At 48.3% G+C, this 24,931-nt stretch overlaps 1 protein-coding gene across 1 annotated transcript in view; it reads left to right on the top strand.

Moving 5' to 3' along the window:
- LOC119976155 (protein mab-21-like 4) overlaps window positions 1-24,931 on the top strand; it is a 42,363-nt gene that overhangs the window by 2,884 nt on the left and 14,548 nt on the right. Inside the window, exons 2-4 of the mRNA XM_038816373.1 lie at window positions 13,448-13,670; window positions 17,412-17,565; window positions 23,282-23,647. Coding sequence (XP_038672301.1) covers window positions 13,448-13,670; window positions 17,412-17,565; window positions 23,282-23,647 — 743 coding nt within the window. The remainder of the gene's footprint in view (window positions 1-13,447; window positions 13,671-17,411; window positions 17,566-23,281; window positions 23,648-24,931) is intronic.

Here is a 24,931-nt window from a genome sequence, read left to right as displayed (position 1 = left end):
TAGAGAACTGAGAAAGGATTGTCATTTAAATTGATTCATGCTGGATTGAGAAAAATTTAGCCCACTCTGTCAGTGCTATCTCTTTGCTACAGCAATTCAGATCAGTTCCACTGTTCTCTCCCTGTTGCAATACGCAAGATGTAATTGTACCTGCCTCAAAACCTCGGTGTGGTAGATCGTCCCATGCTTGAGGAACCCAATAAGAAATTTCCCTGCCCGCTTCTCAATTTCAGTGACAATTTTATTCCGTATCACCTACTCCAAATCCACCCAACAAAAACCATTCACAACTGAAACATCATCGACTAAATTTCCTTTTAGACATTTGTACATAATTGCCAAAAACCTAAGTCGCCACTCACAACTATAATTTAACATCATTGGTTATTCTGGTGAACCTACACTGTACAATTTCTATGGTATTGATATATTTATTGTAACTACGTTAATTATGGTTAATTATCATTGCCCTTTATATGACTTTATTTCTGCCTGTTCTCTATTCCACTATTTATAAAACCCCAAATATGTACTTTTAAATGTCTTATTCACCTGCATTCACACTTTAAGAATACTATAATTTGAAACCCCAAAATGACTTTGTTCTCTGTTTACTCCCATTGCTTGTAATTCCACAGAAAATGCATGTGCTCACCTGCCTGTGACTCACAGTAATGTCTTGCCCATTGTTTGCTAAGCATCCTACTTCTGTCCTGTTATGCATTTTGATAATGTGCTCTCTATGTTTAAGTCCAAATATGTGTGCAGATTTTTTTTTGACCGTGGTAACCTCTAAGTTATATTACTTCCAATTCTTCTTAATTGGAGCAACTCCCATTTTGACCGCTGTCCATCAATCCAGTTACTACTCATGCTTCTGCATTTCACCTCTTGCCAAACAACAGTGTCGATAACAAATTGCATTTATATTGTGCCTTAAGCAGAGTCAAGCATTCACTGGAGCGTTATCAAACAAAAATCATTCCCAAGCCACATAAGCAGATATTAGACAAGTGAGCAATAACTGAAGCAGTGAGGCAGATTTTAGCCATGTTACTTAAGGGAGGAGAGAGAGAGAGAGGCAGAGAGCTGGTAAGGGATAGGGAGGGAATTCCTGAGTTTAGCGCCTGGGCAGCTGAAGACACAGCTGCCAATGGAAGAGATATTAAAATCAGGGATCTGCTGGAGGAGTGCAGGGATCTTGGAGAGTTGTAAGGTTGGCACAAAGACCACAAAGGTAGGGAGGGTCAAGGCCATGGAGGGATTTAAAAAAAAGAATGTGACTTTTGAAGCCAAGCCACTGCTGACTGGGAATGAATGTAGGCTAAGTTTTATGTAAGATTGTGTTTCAAATTGTATCTGAAAACAAAAGCAACATGCAACTGTTGTTTAGAGAGTTTAGTCACTGCTCAATCAATGCAATAATATTTGGACAGTTACCGTGACCATATGAGAAGTTGCAATATAGTGAGAACAGAGAAATTATAGTTATCAAATAAAACTAAAACAATTTGGCTTTTTCTCTAGAATAGAGGTTTACAAAATTATGAAAGGTTTTGAGAGGCTAAATAGTATCCCGACAGTGCAGAATGAGGCCATTTGACCCATCGAGTCTGCACCAACTCTCTGAAAGAGTACTCTACCTAGGCCCACTCCCTGCCTTATCCCCGTACCCTACATATTGATCATGACCAATCCACCTAACCTGCACTTCTTTAGACTGGGAGGAAACCGGTGCATCCGGAGGAAACCCACGCAGATATGGGGAGAATGTGCAAACTCCACACAGACAGTCACCCCAGGCTGGAATCAAACCCAGGACCCTCACGCTGTGAGGCAGCAATGCTAACCACTGTGCCACCATGCCACCGAAGAGTTCTTCCATTAATTGGCAATGGGGTAATAAGCTGGCATGTTCTAGGATTATCAGAAGAATGAATAAGAAAATTAAAATAAATGTTTCACACAGTGGGTTATTAGAATGTAGAATGCTTTGTCACATGTGGCCATCTGAGGAAGAGGTTATAATGTCGCAATTGGGTCAAAATGTGAAAATAGAGAATGTAAGAAGTGTTGGGGCAAAAAGTGGGGAAATATGATTAAAACTGATAACTGCCGTTGAAGAGGTGGCATCAATATGCATGAGGTGCTGAATGGCCTCCTTTTGTGTTATACATTCTGTGATTGAATAATTTATGAATACAGTAATCTCCAAATCCGTTCACCCAGGTTGTTGTGTTTCAATTTAGTCTAATAGTTTTGAATTAATTTGTGAAAAATCGGCTGAAGCAAAATTCTCTGTGCTCTAGTCCTCTGCCTGAGGGTTCCTTCCCCTGCCCCCAAAACTTGATCCGCAGATGAACTGGTTGGTGTGAAACTTTGTAAAACTGGTTTAACTGCTGGGCGCTGACGTCACAGCATAGAGAGTTGGGAGTTGTTTCGTTCAGCACTCTGATACCTGAACTCTCACCTGACTATAGTGTTCATCACACCTAAATAGCGTCAAAACCTTCAACAAATTGGAGAACTGCTCTTTTACGTCTGCCTGTCAAACATCATTCAATGCTTAATAATTCAATTTAAGTAACGAAGAGGCTTGAGGGACAGCACTTCACATCTGTGCGGGTCAATTGGCAACCTTCCAGCCTCAGCAGCTTTAAGTCCTAATCACCACTCCCACATTCCTGTAGGCATTCACAACTCGACCTCTGGACCCTTGCTTTGTTTCCATGTTTGTTCTATTATCATCTTCCTTTGCCTTATGCCACCATCTATTTTTTTTGTGTCATTTCCTTTTATTCCTCCCTGTCACAGACCTTTCGCTTTCCACTGGTTCTGTAATGGCTCAAAAGTTGTTCATCTCTAGCGTCTTCTTAATTCTGTCCCTCCCTTCCACTCTTGAGCAAATGCCACCTGAACTTCTGTGTGTTTCCGGTGTTTTCTGTTTTCTATTTCAGAGTTCATTCCAGCACTGATTAATACAGTCACTGATTAATTCAGCCCCTGGCTAATCCAGTTCCTGACAACCATCCCAGTTTCGCCATATAACTAAAGGTGCTGAAGGATGGGCATCCGAATGTTGCTTTAATTACAAGGTACTCTGCCTTCTTTGCATTATGACTAAATGCAGATAATGTAAGTATTCCACTTCCAGCCAGGAGAACCGCACTTCAAAGTGGGTGAAGCACTGCGCTCACTCCCAGTGCTTGGGGTGTTGACTTGGTAGTGCGTCAGCGTGGTAATAATTCATTCACAAATATCAACAACCCATCCCTACCTCTCCTCCCAAATGGAATATAATTAATTATACTACGGGCTGAATTTTACAGGGAGGCATGCTTCTCACCCATCAAACCAGCACCCCCTTCTCCCCTCCCACTGCCATAAACTTGCATTTGAAATTCCCTGCTCAGTCTTCGACTTTCTTTTAGCACCCCAATACTTCTTTGCTCAATGCCACTTCTAGTTGCACTGGTGGTAAATAACATCGATAAACTTACAATGATTCACATAGTGTAACCCTCCACACCAAAAACACTCCACTGCCTTCAGCTTTTCCCTTACAGTTTCTTTCTTTACTTGATGCAGTGCACTTGCCTGTGTGCCGCCATTGGCCTTCTGAATACCTTTTACATTATTGGCAGCTATTTCCATGTCCTGAGAAATTTCTACAGCCTTCTTAAAAGTGTGGTTTCTCCCAGAAAACACAGCTGAATGCTGTCCTCGTTAACGCCACAAACTAGTCTGTCTTGAAGCATGTCTTCCAAAACTGTTCCAAACTCACAATGTTCAGACAGCTGGCTCAACTCAGCAATAAAGTTAGCTACAGACTGTCCTGTTTCTGAAAATGACTATGGAATGTTAAACATTGTACAATTACTGAGGGCTTTGGATCGTGGCTATTCTGAATGAGTGTAACTAAATCTACAAATGAAACATCCCTTGGTTTCTGTGGTGTAGCTAAATTTCTCACTATCTTATAGGCTTTTGTCCCACACATACTCAGGAGAATTGAGCGCTTTCAAGCCTCCTCTGCAATCACATTTGCCAGGAGAAAGTGTTCCAACCTTTCAATATATTCAGTTCAGTGCTCGTTATCTTCCACAAACGTACTGAAACATAGCCACAGTGTTGCTAACATGCCTTCTGTCAGTAAACTCAGCAAACCTTTGTATTGAATGTGCGGAAACTCAAATTCCTTTTATTCTCGTCAACCAAATGATGTACTTGACCACAAAAAAATAGTCAAAGAGATGCTGGAAGTTAATCTTATTTAATATAAAGAAATAACAAATTTTAAAATACAGTATGGACTGAAAAAACGGAAGCAACTAGCTTTACTTGAAATAACAGTAACATAATATTAAAACTGACGGCTGTTAAATACAAATATACAAATACAATATATAAATATATAAATACAAATATACACAGGTGACAACAACAATTAATGACCTGCCAGCAATTACTGAGGACATCAGCAATGGATTTAAATAAGATGTAGAATAATAATACTCTGTAACAGACTGGGAGGAATGCCCCCATTGTTAATAGGGGACACCAGAAGGAGGTAACCACCTTTCTTCTCAGCCTTTCTTTAAAGATAATATTTAAATACTCTCGACTGTCTTCCATTGGCCAGCGTAACCTGGCAACAGACGCAGATTGAGGGTCTTATGTGGGCAATAATTGGTCTTAAGGGCCTCAATATGCCGAAGTGATGCAGTCCATTTGGCACCTTATCCATCCCTGGGGGGAGGTTCGATGGGAAGATGTTCCCTTCCCCCCCCCCACTCTCCCGCCAAAATCATGCAGGGGCCCATAAATCCAGTCCCATTTCTGAAATAAACAAATTACTGCAGATGCTGGAATCTGAAACAAGAACAGTGAATCCTGAAAAAACCCAGCAGGTCTGGCAGCATCTGTAAGGAGAGAGAAACAGAATTAACGCTTCAAGTCCTTTTGGCTCTTCATCCGAACTATTAAGGTGTAACTGTGAGAGATTGCAACAAAAAGAACCAACTTTAAGAACATCAAAAAAGTTTTTTAAAAGTTTTGTTGCGATCTCAGAGCTACACTTCAGTATATAACACATTCTCCCTCCCTTCGGCTCTGATGAAGAGCCAAAGGACTTGAAATATTATCTCTGCTTTCTCTCCTTACACATGCTGCCAGACATGCTGCATTTTTCCAGCATCCACTGTTCCCATGCCTGAACGTTGGGTCCTGGTGTATTACACTAACAGCACAATGGGAGTGGAAGATTGTGAATGTTATTGTTGTGCATGATCTAAATTTATTTTGGGACATGGAAGAGTCCTGTATTGTTGCTGAATGGGGCCGTGGGGGAACAATCAAGCATATTTTCCAATCTGTATTAGGTGTATTCCCTGGTAGCTGCCTAAGATTAGACCACACTGTTCACAACCTTGTATTTGACCCCAAGATGAGCTTCAGGCCATATACTCGCACTGTTCCTGACTGCCTCTTGTCACCTCTGTATCATCACCCAACTTACATACATAGGAACATACAAATTAAGAGCAGGAGTAGACCATTTAACTCCTCGAGCCTGTTCCTCCATTCGATAACATCACGGCTGAACCGACTGCAGCCTCAACTTCACTTTCCTGACTACCCTTGATATCCTTTCGCTCCCTAGTTAGTCAAGAATCTAACTCAGCCTTAAAATGGCCCCAATCACTTTCTGGGGAAGAGAGTTCCACAGACTCACAATCCTCTGAGAGAAAAACAAATTATCTTAATCGCCGTGATGAGAGGCTCCTAATTTTTAAACTGCGTCCCCCAGTTCTAGTCTCTCCCACGAGGGGAAATATCCTCTTAGTATCTACCCTGTCAAGTCCCCTTAGAATCTAATATGTTTCAATAAGATTGCCTCTCATTATCAATCTCCAGTGGATTCAGGCCCAACCTTTCCTTGTAGGATACGCACCTTCCCCCCCCAATCCCAGCAATCATCTGTGAATCGATGTAACTCTGCCTCAGATCTAATGGCAATTCGGTTGTGTCCAGCCCTCATTCTTGATTCCCTATCCAAAGGATATCTGTATCTACCTTTTCAAATCCTTTTAAATACCTCAATTAAATCACCCCTTAAGGACTGTGCTGCCTCTTGCTGACTATCCTTCTTCCCTGCTTGAAGCGACAGGTTGAAATTGCAGCCTAAGGAAGATAGTAAAATTAGGCAGGGGTTTCGGGAGGTGGGGGGGGGGGGGGGGGGGGGGGGGGGGGGGGGGGGGGGGGGGGGTGCGGGGAGGGGGGGTGGGGGGGAGTGAGCAGGTTGTACGCTCAATCACTGTGGATATTTCAATTGCTTACCAATTTGGCTTCCATCAGGAGTCCAGGGTTACCTTGGATCCTTTATTTCGGTTTTCTGGTCTGGTAAAGATTTATGGAAAAGTTTTACAGATCAAATCACTCTCAGAGGTCAGGAAAGTAAGAGTGGGAAGGGGTCACAGATCAACTCGCATTCCTGGGTTATTCACCACTCTACATCTCACTCCTCCATTAAGATGCTCCTGCTATCTCTTTGACCAAGCTTTTGGTCACATTGCTATTTCAATCCCTGGCGAAACCCCAACAGTTGCTAGGATACCAGACAGAAACCCCAATATTTTATTTAATTTGTAAGACTGTGAGGAAAGGAGTATCCTATGCCCAAATAGAGATAGAGTGTATTAAAACAGACTTTATTACCAACACAGTATTATTAACTTTAACATAATAAAGAAAATAGCTTACAATTACCAGATAAACAATGCTTAACAATGAAATGAACACTCCTAACAGTTATCTTCTTATCTCCACTCAAGCAAACCCCATCTCAGGTCAAAATCCATTTTTAAATACAGTTAGGAATACTTGCTTTATGGAGATCCTTTTGACAGACCGATTGGGGAGAGAGAAATGCAGTCAGGAAACAGCTTGCAGGTTCTTGTCTGTCTCAGGCTACTGTTTAATCTGCCAGCCTTTGAGAAGTTGCTCCAGTCTTGTTCACAGACAGATCAAAACTCACTGTTTTTAAAGAAGACGCTGTCTGTCCACATCCCAATCTAAAACTGATGTCAAAACTGAAAGCTCAACACCTGACTGCTTCAGCCCCAGGTTCCTCCCATTAACTACATCATCTTACTAAAACTAAACACAATAGGTGGGATTCTCCATCCCGTCAGACCGATGAACGAGTAAGAAAATGAAAGAAAATAAAACCCTCCTGATTTAGCCTGTGAATGTAGACGCATGTGCTTCTGTGATTAACCTTCTGCATTTGTATCTGGGTAACAGGAGATCCTAGTGATGAGGTTTGTTGATGGCGGGGTCTTTATTACAATAATTATACTTCAAGAATGTATTAACAAGTTTTTTTCGGCAGGGGCGACACTGTAGCATAGTGGTTAGCACTGTTGCTTCACCGCACCAGGGACCTGGGTTCGACACCCGACTTGGGTCACTCTGTGCGGAGTCTGCGCATTCTCCCCGTGTCCGCGTGGGTTTCAGTTTCAGGGAGGTGCTCCAGTTTCCTCCCACAGGTCCCGAAAGACGTGCTTGTTAGGTGAATTGGACATTCTGAATTCTCCCTCAGTGTAGCCGAACAGGCGCCGGAGTGTGGGGACTGGGGGATTTTCACAGTAACTTCATTGCAGTGTTAATGTAAGCCTGCTTGTGACACTGATAAAGATTATTAGGATTATTTTCTTTTTAATAATTTTATTCAAGTTTTCACAAATTGTCAACAATAAAAAATAACACAAAGAAATAAGAACAAACCTCCCCCCCCCCCCCCCCCATATACACAAAGAATAAATTAACAAAGATAAACGGTATGAAAACAAATATACACACCCAATCAAGAAAAACAGACAAACCCTCATGAATCCCCCCTCCCACCCCGAACTCCCCCCCCCGGTTGCTGCTGTTGCTGACCATCGCCTACCGCTCCGCCAGAAAGTCTAGAAACGGTTGCCACCGCCTGAAGAACCCTTGTACCGATCCCCTTAAGGCAAACTTGACCCTCTCCAATTTAAATAATCCTGCCATGTCATTAATTCAGGATTCCACGTCTAGGGGCCTTGCATCCTTCCACTGAAGAAGAATCCTGCGCCGGGCTACCAGGGACACAAAGGCCAGGATACCAGCCTCTTTCGCCTCCTGCACTCCCGGCTCCTCTGCCACCCCAAATATTGCGAGCCGCCAGCTCGGCTCAACCCTGGATCCAACCACCCTTGACATTGTCTCTGCTACGCCCCTCCAAAAGACCTCCAGCGCTGGGCACGCCCAGAACATGTGGGTATGGTTTGCTGGGCTCCCTGAACATCTAACACAATGTCCTCTCTCCCAAAGATTCGGCTCAACCTTGCCCCGGTCATATGCGCCCTATGCAGCACCTTGAATTGTATTAAGCTGAGCCTCCCGCAAGAGGAGGAATTCACCCTCCCCAGGGCATCCGCCCACGTCCCATCGTCAATCTCCTCACCCAACTCCTCCTCCCACTTACCCTTCAGCTCCTCCACCGAGGCCTCCTCCTCCTCCTTCATCACCTGATACGTTGCTGAGATCCTCCCCTCTCCAACCCATGACCCCGAAAACACCCTGTCCTGGACCCCTCGCGGCAGCAGCAGTGGGAACTCCACCACCTGCCGCCTAATAAATGCCCTTACCTGCATATATCTGAAGGTGTTCCCCAGGGGGAGGCCGAAACTCCCCTCCAGCTCACCCAGACTCGCGAATTTCCCGTCCACAAAAACATCCCCCATCCTTTTAATGCCTGCCCTGTGCCAACTCAGGAACCCTCCATCCATTCTCCCCGGGATAAACCGGTGGTTCCCCTGTATCGGGGACCACACTGAGGCACCCACCTCCCCCCTGTGCCGTCTCTATTGACCCCAAATTTTGAGGGTAGCCGCCACCACTGGACTCGTGGTATACCTCATTGGAGGAAGCAGCAGCAGCGCCGTTACCAGCGCCTCCAGGCTTGTGCCCACACAGGACGCCATCTACAACCTCTTCCATGCCGCCCACTCACCCTTCATTACCCACTTGCGTATCATCGCCACGTTGGCGGCCCAATAATACGCACAGAGGTTAGGCAGCGCCAACCCCTTCCCCCCCCCCCCCCCCCCCCCCATCCCTGCTCCGCTCCAGGAACACCCTTCTCACCCTCGGGGCCTTCTGCGCCCACACGAACCCCATAACGCTCCTGTTGACCCGCCTGAAAAGGGCCTTAGGGATCAGGATAGGGAGGCATTGAAGCAAGAACAAAAACCTCAGGAGCACCGTCATTTTGACTGACTGCACCCTGCCCCCCAGGGATAGTGGCAGCACGTCCCACCTCTTAAACTCCTCCTGTATCTGCTCCACCAGCCTTGCAAAGTTAAGCTTAAGTAAGGCCCCCCCAGCTCCTAGCTACCTGTACCTCCAGGTACCTAAAACTCCTCTCCGCCTTTTTCAACGGGAGCTTACCAATCCCCCTCTCCTGGTCCCCTGAGTGCACTACGAACAGCTCGCTCTTCCCCATATTGAGCTTGTACCCGGAGAAATCCCCAAACTCCCTAAGGATCCTCATCACCTCCGGCATTCCCCCCACCGGGTCTGTCACATACAACAGCAGGTCATCCGCATATAGCGACAGCCGATGCTCCTCCCCACCCCCTCGCACTATCCCCCTCCAGTTCCGCGACTGCCTCAGCGCCATGGCCAGGGGTTCAATCGTCAGCTCAAAGAGCAGGGGGGACAGGGGACACCCCTGCCTCGTCCCCCGGTGCAATCAGAAATACTCTGACCTCCTTCTGTCCGTAGCCACACTCGCCACCGGGGCCTCATATAGCAACCTCACCCACCTGACGAACCCCTCCCCAAACCCGAACCTTTTCAACACCTCCCACAGGTATCCCCATTCCACCCTATCAAAGGAATTCTCCGCATCCATCGCCGCCACTATCGCCGCCTCCCCTTCCACTGCCGGCATCATTATAGCATTCAAAAGCCTCTGTACATTAGCATTCAACTGCCTCCCTTTCACAAACCCCATCTGATCTTCATGTATGACCTGTGGCACACAGTCCTCTATCCTCATGGCCAGTATCTTTGCCAGCAACTTTGCATCTACGTTTAGGAGTGAGATCAGCCTGTAGGGGATCCTTGTCCCACTTCATGAACAAGGAGATCAGCGCCCTAGACATCGTCGGGGGCAGAGCCCCCCCTTCACTTGTCTCGTTGAAGGTCCTTACCAACAGCGGGCCCAGCAGGTCCAAATACTTCTTGTAAAATTCAACCGGGAACCCATCTGGCCCCAGTGCCTTCCCCATCTGCATGTTCCCAATCGCTTTGACCAGCTCCTCCAGTCCAACCGGCGCCCCCAACCACGCCACTGCTCCTCCCCCACTCTCGAAAACCTCAGCCGGTCTAGGAAGCGATCCATCTCTCCCTCCTCCATTGGGGGCTCTGACCGTTACAGTTCCTCGTAAAAGCTCCTAAAGACCCTGTTGATGCCCACCACACTTTGTACCGTGCTCCCTCTTCCATCCTTAACTCCACCGATCTCCCTAGCTGCATCCCGCTTCCGAAGCTGGTGCACCAGCATCCAGCTCGCCTTCTCTCCGTATTCATATACCACACCCTGCGCCCTCCTCCACCGCACCTCCGCCTTCCTGATGGTCAGTAAATCAAGCTCAGCCTGGAAGCTACGTCGCTTCCCCAGCAATCCCTCCTCCGGGGCCTCCGCTACCTCCTGTCCACCCTCACCATCTCCCCCACCAACCTCTCTCCCTCTCTCTGCTCTCCCCCCTCTCCTTGTGTGCCCTAATGGAGATTAGCTCTCCTCTGACCACCGCCTTCAGGGCCTCCCAGACCAGCCCTACTTGCACCTCCCCATTATCATTAGTCTCCAGGTACCTCTCTATACACCTCCGGACCCACCAGCTCACCTCCTCATCCGCTAACAACCCCACCTCCAGATGACACAGTGGACGTTGGTCCCTCTCCTCCCCCAACTCGAGGTCCACCCAATGCGGAGCGTGATCAGAAATGGCTATCGCCGAATATTCCATGTCCTCCACCCTCGGAATCAGCGCCCAGCTCATGACAAAAAAGTCAATCCGGGAGTAGGCCTTGTGGACATGGGAGAAGAATCAAAATTCCCTGGCACCCGGCCTCGTAAACCTCCATGGGTCCATCCCTCCCATCTGGTCCATAAACCTCCTGCCCGTCCTGGACCTGGAGTGATCAAGTGCCGGGTCCAGCACCGTGTTGAAATCCCCCCCCATTATTAGGCCTCCTGTCTCAAGATCCAGAATCCGGCCCAACATATGCCGCATGAACCTCGCATCGTCCCAATCCGGGGCGTACACATTGACCAGCACCACCCGCTCCCCCTGGAGCTTGCTACTTACCATCACATACCGACCGCCATTGTCCGCCACAATGCTCGAACAACACTCTCTTCCCCACCAAAATCGCCACCCCCCACCGTTCTTTTCATCTCGACCCGAATGAAACACCTGCCCTACCCACCCCTTTCTTAACCTTACCTGATCCGCCACCCTCAGGTGCGTCTCCTGGAGCATGGCCACATCCATCTTTAGCCCCTTCAGGTGTGCAAACACCCGGGCCCGCTTGACCGGCCCATTCAGCCCCCTCACATTCCAGGTTATCAGCTGGATCAGGGGGCTACTCGCGCCCCCTCCCCCGCCGATTAGACATAGCCCTTCCTCGGCCAGCCATGTGCCCGCGTTCCCCGCACGGCCCGTTCCCCACAGCGGCAGACCCCCGCCCCGACCTCCTCTACCACCTCCAGCTCCCCCTTGGCCATTCCAGCAGCAACCCGGTCCCCCCCGCTTCTCCCCCCACCTTCCCCCCCAGCTAGGTCCCTCCCTAGCTGCATTGCTCCTCCCATTGTACTCCCGTGAGTCAGCTGACTCCTGCTGACCCCGGCCACTCCCGCTGCACAATCGACACACAGCCCCCCCCCCCCCCCTCCAGTGGAAAGCTTCCCCTACCCTCCCTGGCCCACGAGCAGACTCACGTCCTTCCCATTCCACTCCCAGCGTGGGAAAAAGCACGCGCTTCCCAGCTTCGGCCCCGCCCCCTTCAACCCTTTGCACGGGAAAAATCCCGTGCTTTCCACTCGGCCGGCCCCGCCTCCTCTGGCGCATCTCCCTTTTCAGGCCCAGTCCCACTAGCCCCATCTCAGGCCACCCTCTCCCCCAGGTGAGGCCCCATCAACCCCTACCGACCATCAGCCCCCCAAGCTGTTTGCCTACCCCCCCTCACGAGCCCATCCGGCGGGCCTAATCAAAGAACCCCCCCTCAGAACACAACACAACCGGAACACAACACAACAATCCCCAATCATCCCCCGACCCTCAGTCTGAGTCCAGGTTTTCGACCTGAACAAAGGCCCAGGCCTCCTCTGGGGACTCAAAATAATGATGTCGGTCCTTGTAGATAACCCACAGATGCGCTGGCCGTAGCATGCCGAACTTCACCCATCTCCTGTGCAGCACTGCCTTCGCCCGATTGTAACCGGCGTTCTTCTTCGCCACCTCCGCACTCCAATCCTGATAGATCTGGACCTCTGCGTTCTCCCACCTGCTGCTCTGCTCCTTCTTGGCCCACCTTAATACACACTCTCGATCAGCAAACCGATGGAACCGGACCAGCACCCCCGCGGCGGCTCGCTGGGCCTGGGCTTCCTCGCCAGCACTCGGTGGGCCCCCTCCAACTCCAAGGGCCCCTGGAAGGCCCCCGCTCACATCAACGAATTCAATATGGTGACCACATAGGCCCCCATGACCGATCCCTCCAGCCCCTCCGGGAGGCCCAGGATCCGCAGGTTCTTCCGCCTCGACTGGTTCTCCATCTCCTTGAACCTCACTTGCCATTTCTTATGGAGCGCCTCGTGCACCTCCACCTTCACCACCAGGCCTAGGATCTCGTCCTTGTTCTCTGAGACCTTTTGCCGGACCTCTCGGATCACCGCCCCTTGGGCCGTCTGGGTCTCCAGCAGCTTGTCGAGTGAGGCCTTCATCGGCTCCAGCAGCTCTGCTTTTAGCTCCTTAAAACAGCGCTGGAGCAGCTCCTGCTGCTCCTGCACCCATTGCGTCCACACTGCCTGGTCTCCGCCTGCCGCCATCTTGGTCCTCCTCCCTCGCACCTTTCTTTGCTGCAATGCTGCTTTTTTAATCGTCCCGCTCCTGGTCCAATCCATACACCAGCAGGGGAATGTTGCTGTCCCCTTCCCACACCGGGAAACGTCCAACAAGCGCCGTTGCGGGCCCTAAAAAGAGCCCAAAAGTCCTTTGCTAGCGGGAGCTGCCGAACGTGTGACTTAGCTCCGCATAGCCGCAACCGGAAGACCCATTATTAGGATTATTATTACTTGCTCGGGTGTATACAATCTCTTACCACAGTATATCTCTCGTCCTCACAGGAGATGTGAATGCTTCTTTGTTGAATTTTGATGGTCCTCGAATAACACTGGTTCTAAGAAATGTGATGAAGCCCATACGAGTTAACATCATTCCGGTGGTGAGGAGAGCCATGAAGACGTTTCTTGAGGATGGTAATCAGAAGGAGAAGAGCATTCCAGAGACAAACAAGCAAGTAAGTCCCGAGAACATTGACATCAGCAATGGAACTTACTACCGATGGAGGTAAAGTGTCTTCTTTCCTTGTTACATTATTTCCTTATTATATTGAATATAGATATAGCTGGATATAGCACTTAGGGAGAATGGGATCAAAGGCTATGGGGAGAAAGCAGGATTAGGCTATTAAGTTGGATGATCAGCCATGATTGTAATGAATGGTGGAGCAGGCTCGAAGGGCCAAAATGCCTCCTCCTGATCCTATCTTCTATGTATCTATGTACTACATTGGGCAGGAGTGAATGTTATGTCATGAAAATTATTGAGAAATGTGGAATTTGTGTCAGTGTTTTCGGTATCAAATTCTCCGGTTCTTTCCTTGTTCCCCATAAAATACAAATTAATTCTTTGACATTTTGGATACAAATAAATCTCTGATAAAAGCTTGTTGCTTATTGTTCAATTCCATCAAGTCATAGAGATACATAGAATCCATAGAATCACCACAGTGCAGAAGGAGACCATTCGGCCTATTGAGTCTGCACCAACTCTCTGAAGGAGCATACTCCATAGGCCCAATCCAATCTCCCATCCTATTCCTGTTATCTCACCTCGGGGCAATTTAACATGGCCAATCCACCTAGTCTGCACATCTTTGGACTGTGGGAGGAAACCGGAGCACAGACAGAAAACCCACGCAGACACTGGGAGAAAGTACAAACTCCACACAGACAGTCACCCGAGGTCGGAATCGAACCCGGGACCCTGGCGCTGTGAGACAGCAGTGCTAACCACTTTGCCAATGTGCCACCAATGTGTAAATCAACTTCTACAATAATGATCAGATCATTTATTTTGTCCTGCGCTGCAGTCATCTCTCTCAAAGGCGACCTTGCATTGGATTTCACAGACAGGAAGATCAGTTTTGAAGTTCATACTTCTTGGTTAGTTGGATCTATATAAAGAACACACTGTTTGAAGTCTTCATTAAATATCAAAATAGGATTAAAATGGTACCTTGCGAGATGTCCAGAACCATTGGGGAAAAAGCTTGAGGGTAGAAGAGGAGAATTTTTCACTCAGAGGATTATCAGGATCTAGGTCTTTATACCTGAAAATGATGGTACAAACTGGTTCCATAAATAATGTTGAAATGGAGTTGGACAGGTCTGTAATATTGAGAAGGTTACAGATTTATAGACGCAAGGGTGGCATGTGGGACTAAGCACGATACCCTTCCAAAGAGCCAGAACACACACAGCAGGCTGAATGGCCTCCTTCTGTGTTGTACATTTCTATGATTTGATGATACTAATTCAGATTGTTAAGAATCTTTACTGACCAGTGTCCAGGTTAAACTTCTTGGCATGGTTACCCTAACCTAGGAGCAGACAAAATGCTAAATTTAAGGTTATCTCAGAAGTGACTGAGTAGCTAACTGAATCAATGATAATACATTGCCATGGAACCCATTTGGGGATCTACCATCAAAATGAGCAGTTGTTTTGGTCTCCAGTGACATAGTGAGTAGCAATGTCCACTCATAGTTCATGTTGTAGCATATTACTAAAGCACCTTACAGGCTGAAGCACCAGAAAGCTAGATCAGGCATTACGGCGACTATTGAGGCTGATTTCCAGAAAGGCCTGAAGAGGAACTGCCTCTGTTGACCTACCTGTGCGCGTCTATGACATAACGTGGTGGACAAGAATACTGCTGAAACTCACAAGATTCACCTATTATGTGAAACCCTACAACAAATCAACTCCGATGATCAGCTCACTGTGCCCCTGGCAGGTTTAAGCAGCCATGCACAGATTGCCAAGAACAGGCTCCCAACAGGGATCAAACCTCTCACCGCTCTTTACAACATAAGCAACCTCCCCTCCCACAAAGTGATGGGGCTTTGTATATGCAGATCATTTGGACATGGCATTCCTGGCTAAAGAACTTCAGGACATTGTGAAAACACTCACTGAAGATCTATGATCTCTGGAAGCCTATTTCAGAAAATGGCTACTTCAACCAACACTGCCTAGAGTAGGACCATTATTTCAGCCTTCCATCTGAACAACTCAAAGGCTGGGGAAGAATTTCATGTCCAGTTCTGCAGCTGCTCACTCACCCATGACCGAAAACCCAAATAGTTTGACATCACTCTTAACTGTACATTGACCTACCAGAACACTGAAGCCAAGGTCAAGATGAGAGTGAACTGGCCGGTACCACCTGGGCAGCAGAGCCAACACAATGCAGTCTTTCGCTCACTCTGGTCCACACATCAACAGAGTACTGCTGCTCAACCTGGCTGAGGAGTGAGTGAATATCCACCTCCAGGAAACCAGTGCGCCCGGAGGAAACCCACGCAGACACGGGAGGAACGTGCAGACTCCTCACAGACAGTGACCCAAGCCAGAAATCGAACCTGGGATCCACCTCCAGGAAGTCATGGGGATAATTTATGGGACCTTGAGACCAACAGAGCTCAAATGGCTTCCTGTGCTGGCACGTATTGAACTTCCCGATATCCAAAGAGACATCTCCCACAAAGGACACCATTGGCTGAGAGCTAATGACGCTCTCTCATTGACACAGACCTCAAAGCTACCGTGGGAAGCATGGTAGCACAGTGGTTAGCACTGTTGCTTCACAGCTCCAGGGTCCCAGGTTCGATTCTCGGCTTGGGTCACTGTGTGCGGAGTCTGCACGTTCTCCCCATGTCTGCGTGGGTTTCCTCCGGGGGCTCCGGTTTCCTCCCACAGTCCAAAGATGTGCAGGTTAGAGGGTTGAGCGATGCTAAATTGTCCTTAATGTCCAAAAAGGTCAGGTGGGGTTACGGGGATAGGGTGGAGGTGTGGGCTTAAGTAAGGTGTTCTTTCCAAGGGCCGTGCAGAAACAATGGGCTGAATGGCCTCCTTCTTCACTGTAAATTCTATGATTCTGTGATAAGAAAAACCAAGCACTCATCTGAAATCTCGTAGCCCCTACTGAAATGCACTCCACACACTACAAGCTCACGGCAGTCCCATCTCCCAATGCGCACCTCCTGGTTAACTATAAATGTCACTAACCGTAATCTGGTAACTGACTGAGTGATGAAGTCCCAGGTTTCAACCTTTCAAAAAAATTCTGGACATCCCTCAACCACTTGAAAATGGACCAGGTAAGATCTGGCCACTTGCTCCACAAATGGAACATGAGGAACAGCTCAAATTGTGACGTTCTCAGACACTCACCCATATACCAAACCCCTTCCCAGAGAGATCCATTCCTGGTGGCATCTAACCATTCCCACTGCATCAGCCGAAGCTGTTGAACGAATTGTTAACTTTGACATCAATCTACAACTGCTCCCCCAGCCAGACGAATAAAAAGGGCCACTCTGACAATTAGGCGGGATTTTCTGGTCCCTCCCGATGCGAGACTGGAAATTCCTGCCTGAAGGTAAAGGACTGCCAAATGTTCCTGCGACAGGTGGGAAGTGAAAATGCCACTCTGAGAGTCTGTATTGAGCTACTCTCAAATGACGTAAAGAATCTGATCCGGATCACATTCTTATTTACGATAGACAACATTCTACTAAATATTCTAGTCAACTCAGTGACCACTTCATGATACATCTCCTAACAACACCTCCATTACATTCACCAGCCTCACCACAAGGTGCACTATCAGGGTCTTGGTGAATACCAACAACCATTAATATCAAACATTGCTTCTGAGGACACTTCCTATCTAATGTCTATTTAAGAAGAACATAAATGTTTGCACTGAAGGTCAGATCCATGTTATCTGTTCCAAATCCAGATTTTGTTTTGAGCGGCCGATGTGGAAGTTGTTAGAGAAAGCGGATACTGATGGGGGCCATCGTCTGGAAAGCCTGTGCATACTGGACAGGATTAAAACTGACCACTGGCTTCCAGGGGAACATAAGCAAGGACTCTCACTTAACCACCTTAAGGTGAGTGAACTACTTTATATATAAACATGATGTGGAGATGCCGGCGTTGGATTGGGGTGAGCACAGTAAGAAGTCTTACCACACCAGGTTAAAGTCCAACACGTTTGTTTCAAACACTAGCTTTCGGAGCACTGCTCCTTCCTCAGGTGAATGAAGAGGTATGTTCCAGAAACATATATAGAGACAAATTCAAAGATGCCAGAAAATGCTTGCATTAGCAGGTAATTAAGTTTTTACAGATCCAGAGATAGGGGTAGCCCCAGGTTAAAGAGGTGTGAATTGTTTCAGGCCATGACAGTTGGTATGATTTCGCAAGCCCAGGCCAGATGGTGGAGGATGAATGTCATGCAACATGAATCCCAGGTCCCAGTTGAGGCCGCACTCATGGGTGTGGAACTTGGCTATAAGTTTCTGCTCGGCGATTCTGCGTTGTCGCGCGTCCTGAAGGCTGCCTTGGCGAACGCTTACCCAGAGATCAGAACATAGAACATAGAACATTACAGCGCAGTACAGGCCTTTCGGCCCTCGATGTTGCGCCGACCTGTGAAACCACTCTAAAGCCCATCTGCACTATTCCCTGATCTGATCATCCATATGTTTATCCAATGACCATTAAAATGCCCTTAATGTTGGCGAGTCCACTACTGTTGCTGGCACGGCATTCCACGCCCTTACTACTCTCTGAGTAAAGAACCTACCTCTGACATCTATCCTATATCTATCTCCCCTCAATTTAAAGCTATGTCCCCTTGTGCTAGACATCACCATCTGAGGAAAAAGGCTCTCACTGTCCACCCTATCTAATCCTCTGATCATCTTGTATGCCTCAATTAGGTCAGCTCTTAACCTTCTTCTCTCTAACGAAAACTGCCTCAAGTCCCTCAGCCTTCCCTCATAAGATCTTCCCTCCATACCAGGCAACATCCTGGTGAATCGCCTCTGCACCCTTTTCAATGCTTCCACATCCTTCCTATAATGCGGCGACCAGAACTGCACGCAATACTCCAAATGTGGCCGCACCAGAGTTTTGTACAGCTGCAACATGACCTCATGGCTCCAAAACTCAATCCCTCTACCAATAAAAGCTATCACACCATACGCCTTCTTAACAACCCTATCAACCTGGGTGGCAACTTTCAGGGATCTAGGGACATGGACACCGAGATCTCTCTGCTCATCCACACTACCAAGAATCTTACCATTAGCCCAGTACTCTGTCTTCCTGTTATTCCTTCCAAAATGAATCACCTCACACTTTTCTGCATTAAACTCCATTTGCCACCTCTCAGCCCAGCTCTGCAGCTTATCTTTGCCCCTCTGTAACTTGCAACATCCTTCCGCACTGTCCACAACTCCACCGACTTTAGTGTCATCTGCAAATTTACTCACACATCCTTCTATGTCCTCCTCCAGGTCATTTATAAAAATGACAAACAGCAGTGGCCCCAAAACAGACCCTTGTGGTACACCACTAGTAACTGAACTCCAGGCTGAACATTTCCCATCAACCACCACCCTTTGTCTTCTTCCAGCTAGCCAATTTTTGATCCAAAATGCTAAATCACCCTGAATCCCATGCCTCCGTATTTTCTGCAATAGTCTACCATGGGGAACCTTATCAAATGCTTTACTGAAATCCATATACACCACATCAACTGCTTTACCCTCGTCCACCTGTTTGGTCACCTTCTCAAAGAACTCAATACGGTTTGTGAGGCACGACATACCCTTCACAAAACCGTGTTGACTATCGCTAATCAAATTATTCCTTTCCAGATGATTATAAATCCTATCTCTTTTAAACCTTTCCAAGACTTTGCCCACAACAGAAGGCTCACTGGTCTATAGTTACCGGGGTTGTCTCTACTCCCCTTCTTGAACAAGGGGACAACATTTGCTATCCTCCAGTCTTCTGGCACTATTCCTGTAGACAATGATGACATAAAGATCAAAGCCAAAGGCTCAACAATCTCCTCCCTAGCTTCCCAGAGAATCCTAGGATAAATCCCATCCGGCCCAGGGAACTTATCTATTTTCACACTTTCCAGAATTGCTAACACCTCCTCCTTATGAACCTCAAGCCTTTCTAATCTAGTAGCCTGTATCTCAGTATTCTCCTCAAAAACATTGTCTTTTTCCTGTGTGAATACTGACGAAAAATATTCATTTAGCACCTCTCCTATCTCCTCGGACTCCACGCACAACTTCCCATTGCTGTCCTTGACTGGCCCTACTCTTACCCTAGTCATTCTTTTATTCCTGACATACCTATAGAAAGCTTTAGGATTTTCCTTGATCCTACCTGCCAAGGACTTCTCGTGTACCCCCCTGGCTCTTCTTAGCTCTCTCTTTTAGATCCTTCTTAGCTAACTTGTAACTCTAAAGCGCCCTAACTGAACCTTCACGTCTCATCTTTACTTCAGCCTCCTTCATCCTCTTGACAAGTGATTCAACTACTTTGGTAAACCACGGTTCCCTCGCTCGACCACTTCCTCCCTGCCTGACAGGTACATACTTATCAAGGACACTCAGTACCTGTTCCTTGAACAAGCTCCACATTTCAATTGTGCCCATCCCCTGCAGTTTTCCTCCCCATCCTATGCATCCTAAGTCTTGCCTCATCGCATCATAATTGCCTTTCCCCCAGTTGTAACTCTTGCCCTGCGGTATATACCTATCCCTTTCCATCGCTAAAGTAAACGTAACCGAATTGTGGTCACTATCATCAAAGTGCTCACCTACCTCCAAATCTAACACCTGTCCTGGTTCATTACCCAGTACCAAATCCAATGTGGCCTCGCCTCTTGTTGGCCTATCTACATACTGTGTCAGGAAACCCTTCTGCACATATTGGACAAAAGCAGACCCATCTAAAGTACTCGAACTATAGCGTTTCCAGTCAATATTTGGAAAGTTAAAGTCCCCCATAGCAACTACCCTGTTACTTTCGCTCCTGTCCAGAATCATCTTTGCAATCCTTTCCTCTACATCTCTAGAACTTTTCAGAGGCCGATAGAAAACTCCCAACAGGGTGACCTCTCTTTTCCTGTTTCTAACCTCAGCCCATACTACCGCAGTAGACGAGTCCTCAGCAAACGTCCTTTCTGCCACCGTAATACTGTCCTTGACTAACAATGCCACCCCTCCCCCTCTTTTACCATCTTCACTGAGCTTACTGAAATATCTAAACCCCGGAACCTGCAACAACGATTCCTGTCCCTGCTCTAGCCATGTCTCCGAATGGCCACAACATCGAAGTCCCAGGTACCAACCAATGCCGCAAGTTCACCCACCTTATTCCGGATGCTCCTGGCGTTGTACACCTGTACGTTGTACGTTCCTGCCTGCCAGTACACTCCTGCAACTTTGAAACCTTACTCATGACCTCACTACTCTTAACCTCCTGTATACTGGAGCTACAATTCAGATTCCCAACCCCCTGCTGAATTAGTTTAAACCCTCCCGAAGAGCATTAGCAAATTTCCCCCCCCAGGATATCGATACCCCTCTGGTCCAGGTGTAGACCATCCCGTTTGTAGAGGTCCCACCTACCCCAGAATGAGCCCCAATGATCCAGGTATCTGAAACCCTGCCTCCTGCACCATCCCTGTAGCCACGTGTTCAACTACTCTCTCTCCCTATTCCTCATCTCGCTAGCCCGTGGCTAGGGTAACAACCCAGAGATAATAACTCTAGATCTACGTTTCCACCCTAGCTCCCTGAATTCCTGCCTTACATCCCTATCCCTTTTCCTAACTATGTCGTTGGTGCCTATGTGGACCACGACTTGGGGCTGATCCCCCTTCCCCTTAAGGATCCTGAAAACACGATCCGAGACATCACAGACCCTGGCACCTGGGAGGCAACACACTAACCACGAGTCTCTCTCGTTCCCACAGAATCTCCTATCTATCCCCCTAACTATGGAGTCTCCAATGACTAATGCTCTACTCCTCTCCCCCTTCCCTTCTGAGCAACAGGGATAGACTCTGTGCCAGAGACCTGTACCCCATGGTTTACCCCTGGTAATTCGTCCCCCCCACCAGTATCCAAAGCGGTATACTTGTTACTAAGGGGAACGACCACAGGGGATCCCTGTACTGACTGCTTACCCCCAGCCCCTCTCACCGTCACCCACCTCTGCCTCCCGAATGATCCGAAGTTCATCCAACTCCAGCTCCAGTTCCCTAGCACGGTTTCTGAGGAGCTGGAGATGGGTGCACTTCCCACAGGGGAAATCAGCAGGGACACTGATGGCGTCCCTCACCTCAAACATTGTGCAGGAGGAACATTGCACTGCCTTCCCTGCTATCCCCTCTAGATAAAACAAAAAAAAAGAAAAGAAAAGAAAGGAAGAGCTTACCTGATATTCACTCAACCCCTTAGGTTAGAGGAGGTGGAAGGGTGCGGGACACTACAAGTGTAGTGTCCCGGGTTTAGCAACCGCCCAACTTATATACAGGTACTAACAAGGCCGCTTCTCCTGCAAGGTAAGTTTTTAAATAGGGAAACTTACCTTCCCGGCAGACCCCTGGCCACTGCTCCCGCCGAAAATCTGAAGGCTGAAGGCTGAATCAGAGGCTGAATGCCCTTGACTGCTGAAGTGTTTCCCGACTGGAAGGGAACATTCCTGCCTGGTGATTGTCGCGCGATGCCCGTTCATTCGTTGTCGCAGCGTCTGCATGGTCTCGCCAATGTACCACGCTTCAGGACATCCTTTCCTGCAGCGTATGAGGTAGACAACGTTGGACGAGTCGCACGAGTATGTACCACGTACCTGGTGGGTGGTGTTCTCACATGTAATGGTGGTATCCATGTCGATGATCTGGCCGTCTAGCAGAGATTGCCATGGCAGGGTTGTTTGGTGTTGTGGTCACCCCTTTAACCTGGGGTTACCCCGATCTCTGGATCTGTAAAGACTTAATTACCTGCTAATGCCCACATTCTAAGCATTGTCTGGCATCTTTGAATTTGTCTATATATATGTTTCTGGAACATGCCTCTTCATTCTCCTGATGAAGGAGCAGCACGGTAGCATTGTGGATAGCACAATTGCTTCACGGCTCTAGGGTCCCAGGTTCGATTCCGGCTTGGGTCACTGTCTGTGCGGAGTCTGCACATCCTCCCTGTGTGTGCGCGGTTTTCCTCCGGGTGCTCCGGTTTCCTCCCACAGACCAGAGATGTGCAGGTTAGGTGGATTGGCCATGATAAATTGCCCTTAGTGTTGGGTGGGGTTACTGGGTTATGGGGACACGGTGGAGGTGTTGACCTTGGGAGGATGCTCTTTCCAGGAGCCGGTGCAGACTCGATGGGCCGAATGTCCTCCTTCTGCACTGTAAATTCTATGATAATCTATGATAATCTCCTTCTTTTTATTGGAAATATATCGGCTGTCCCTTCATTGCCATAGGGTCAGAATTCTGGAATTCTCTCCCTAACAGCACCGTGGGTGTACCAGCCAGTTAACAAGAATCACACAGACTGCAGAGTTTCAGGAACCACCACTTTCTGAGAGGCAACTAGGGATGGACAACAAATGTTGGGATTGCCAGCAGAATGAGTATCGAGCAAAATAATTTAATCGCTGATCTCAAACAATTTTCATACAGTTTCTTTAAGTCCAATGCCTGACATTGCCCTGTATTATACTTCAGATTATTATCATGCACTAAGTGTAATGCTTGACAGTTACCAGCATTATTTTTGATTTTACCAGATGGTCTTACTCTGGGCCATGAAGTTTTTCCCAGCTCAAGAGGACTGGGTTGACTTGGAATCGTCTGTTTATCGGATACTAGTGGTGCTGCTCCGCTGCCTCACCCTCCAGAACCTCCCCAACTACTTCATGCACGAGATCAACGCTTTTCACGAGGGTTTTCCGCCCCAGTTTGACTTCCAAACCATTTACAAGAAAGTGGAAGATTTCACTGATAGCCCTGAGAAATACCTACAGATACACATGACCCACCTCCTCCCCACCCATCGCCAACGCATTGACAGTTATGTGAAGATGCTTCTGCAGATCCAGGATGATGAGGGCCTTTACTGGAACACAGCCTATTTTGACATCTTCTTAAATAAGGTAAATGTCTGGGTCTTGCTCTGGAGGGAATGGAGGGGAGAATATAACAATTTCCTGTTTAATCAAAATCTCCAGGGGCGGGATTCTCCGCGAACCGGCAGGGCGGGCAACTCCGGCGCGAAGGAGTGCCGTGAACCACTCCGGCGTCGGGCCGCCCCAAAGGTGCGGAATCCCCCGCGCCTTCAGGGGCTAGGCCGGCGCCGGAAAGGTTTACACCATGCCGGCTGGGGTGGAAGGGGCTTGGCGCCACGCTGAAGAGCCTCCGCCGGCCGGCGCGAGTTGCCGCATGCGCGGGAGCGCCAGCGTGTGCTGGCGTCATCCCAGCGCATGCGCAGGGGGGTTCATCTCCGCGTCGGCCATCGCGGACTGTTACAGCGGCCGACACAGAGGAAGAGAGTGCCCCCCCACGGCACAGGCCTGCCCGCGGACTGGTGGGCTCCGATCGCGGGCCAAGCAACCGTGGGGGCACCTCCCGGAGGCCGCCTGCGGAGCCAGGTCCTGCCGGTAAGTACCTGTTGTAATTTACGTCGGCGAGACCGGCCGTAAACAGGCGGCCACTTGGCCGATCAAGGGCCGGAGAATCGCCGGGGGGCCCCCGACCGGCGCAGCGCGATTCCTGCCCCCGACAAATACCCGGCGCTGGAGAATTCGGCAGCCGGCGGGGGCAGGTTTCACGCCGCCCCCCGCCGATTTTCCGACCTGGTGGGGGGGTCGAAGAATCTCGCCCCAGGTCAGAGACTTTATGGGCTGGCTACAGAGGAAAGTTCCGATCAAACATGCCCAGGGGCGGTATAGCATGGGGTTAGAAACCCTCCCAATATTAATGTTCCTGGCTATAACCCAGATTTAAGGGAAACAGTGGCGTCCTGGTAAGGTCACTAGATTAATAAATTCGAGGCCCAGGATCATGTGCTTTGGGCGTGGGATCAAAGCCCACTATAGCAGCTGGTGGAATTTAAGTTAAATTAATAAACCTGTAATAACAACCCATCTTGCTCACTAATCCCCTTCAGGGAAGGAAATCTGCCATCCTTTTCAGGTCTGGCTGACATGTGACTCCAGACCAACAGCATTGTGATTAACTTTTAAATGCCCCCTGAAATGGCTGAGCAAACCACTCAATTCACGGGCAATTAGGGATGGGCAACAAATATTCGCCTTGCCGGTGATGCCCATGAAAGTAGAAAAAAAGAAAAAAGCTCCCTTAGTCTACACTGTCTCATCAAAAACTTTCATGGCAGGTACAGCGCAGGTTTGGTACAGAGGACAGTGATCCCTCTTGTA

The sequence above is a fragment of the Scyliorhinus canicula genome, chromosome 13 (assembly GCF_902713615.1).
Source record: "Scyliorhinus canicula chromosome 13, sScyCan1.1, whole genome shotgun sequence".
Taxonomy (NCBI): domain Eukaryota; kingdom Metazoa; phylum Chordata; class Chondrichthyes; order Carcharhiniformes; family Scyliorhinidae; genus Scyliorhinus; species Scyliorhinus canicula.
This window is presented reverse-complemented; position numbering and strand designations above follow the sequence as displayed.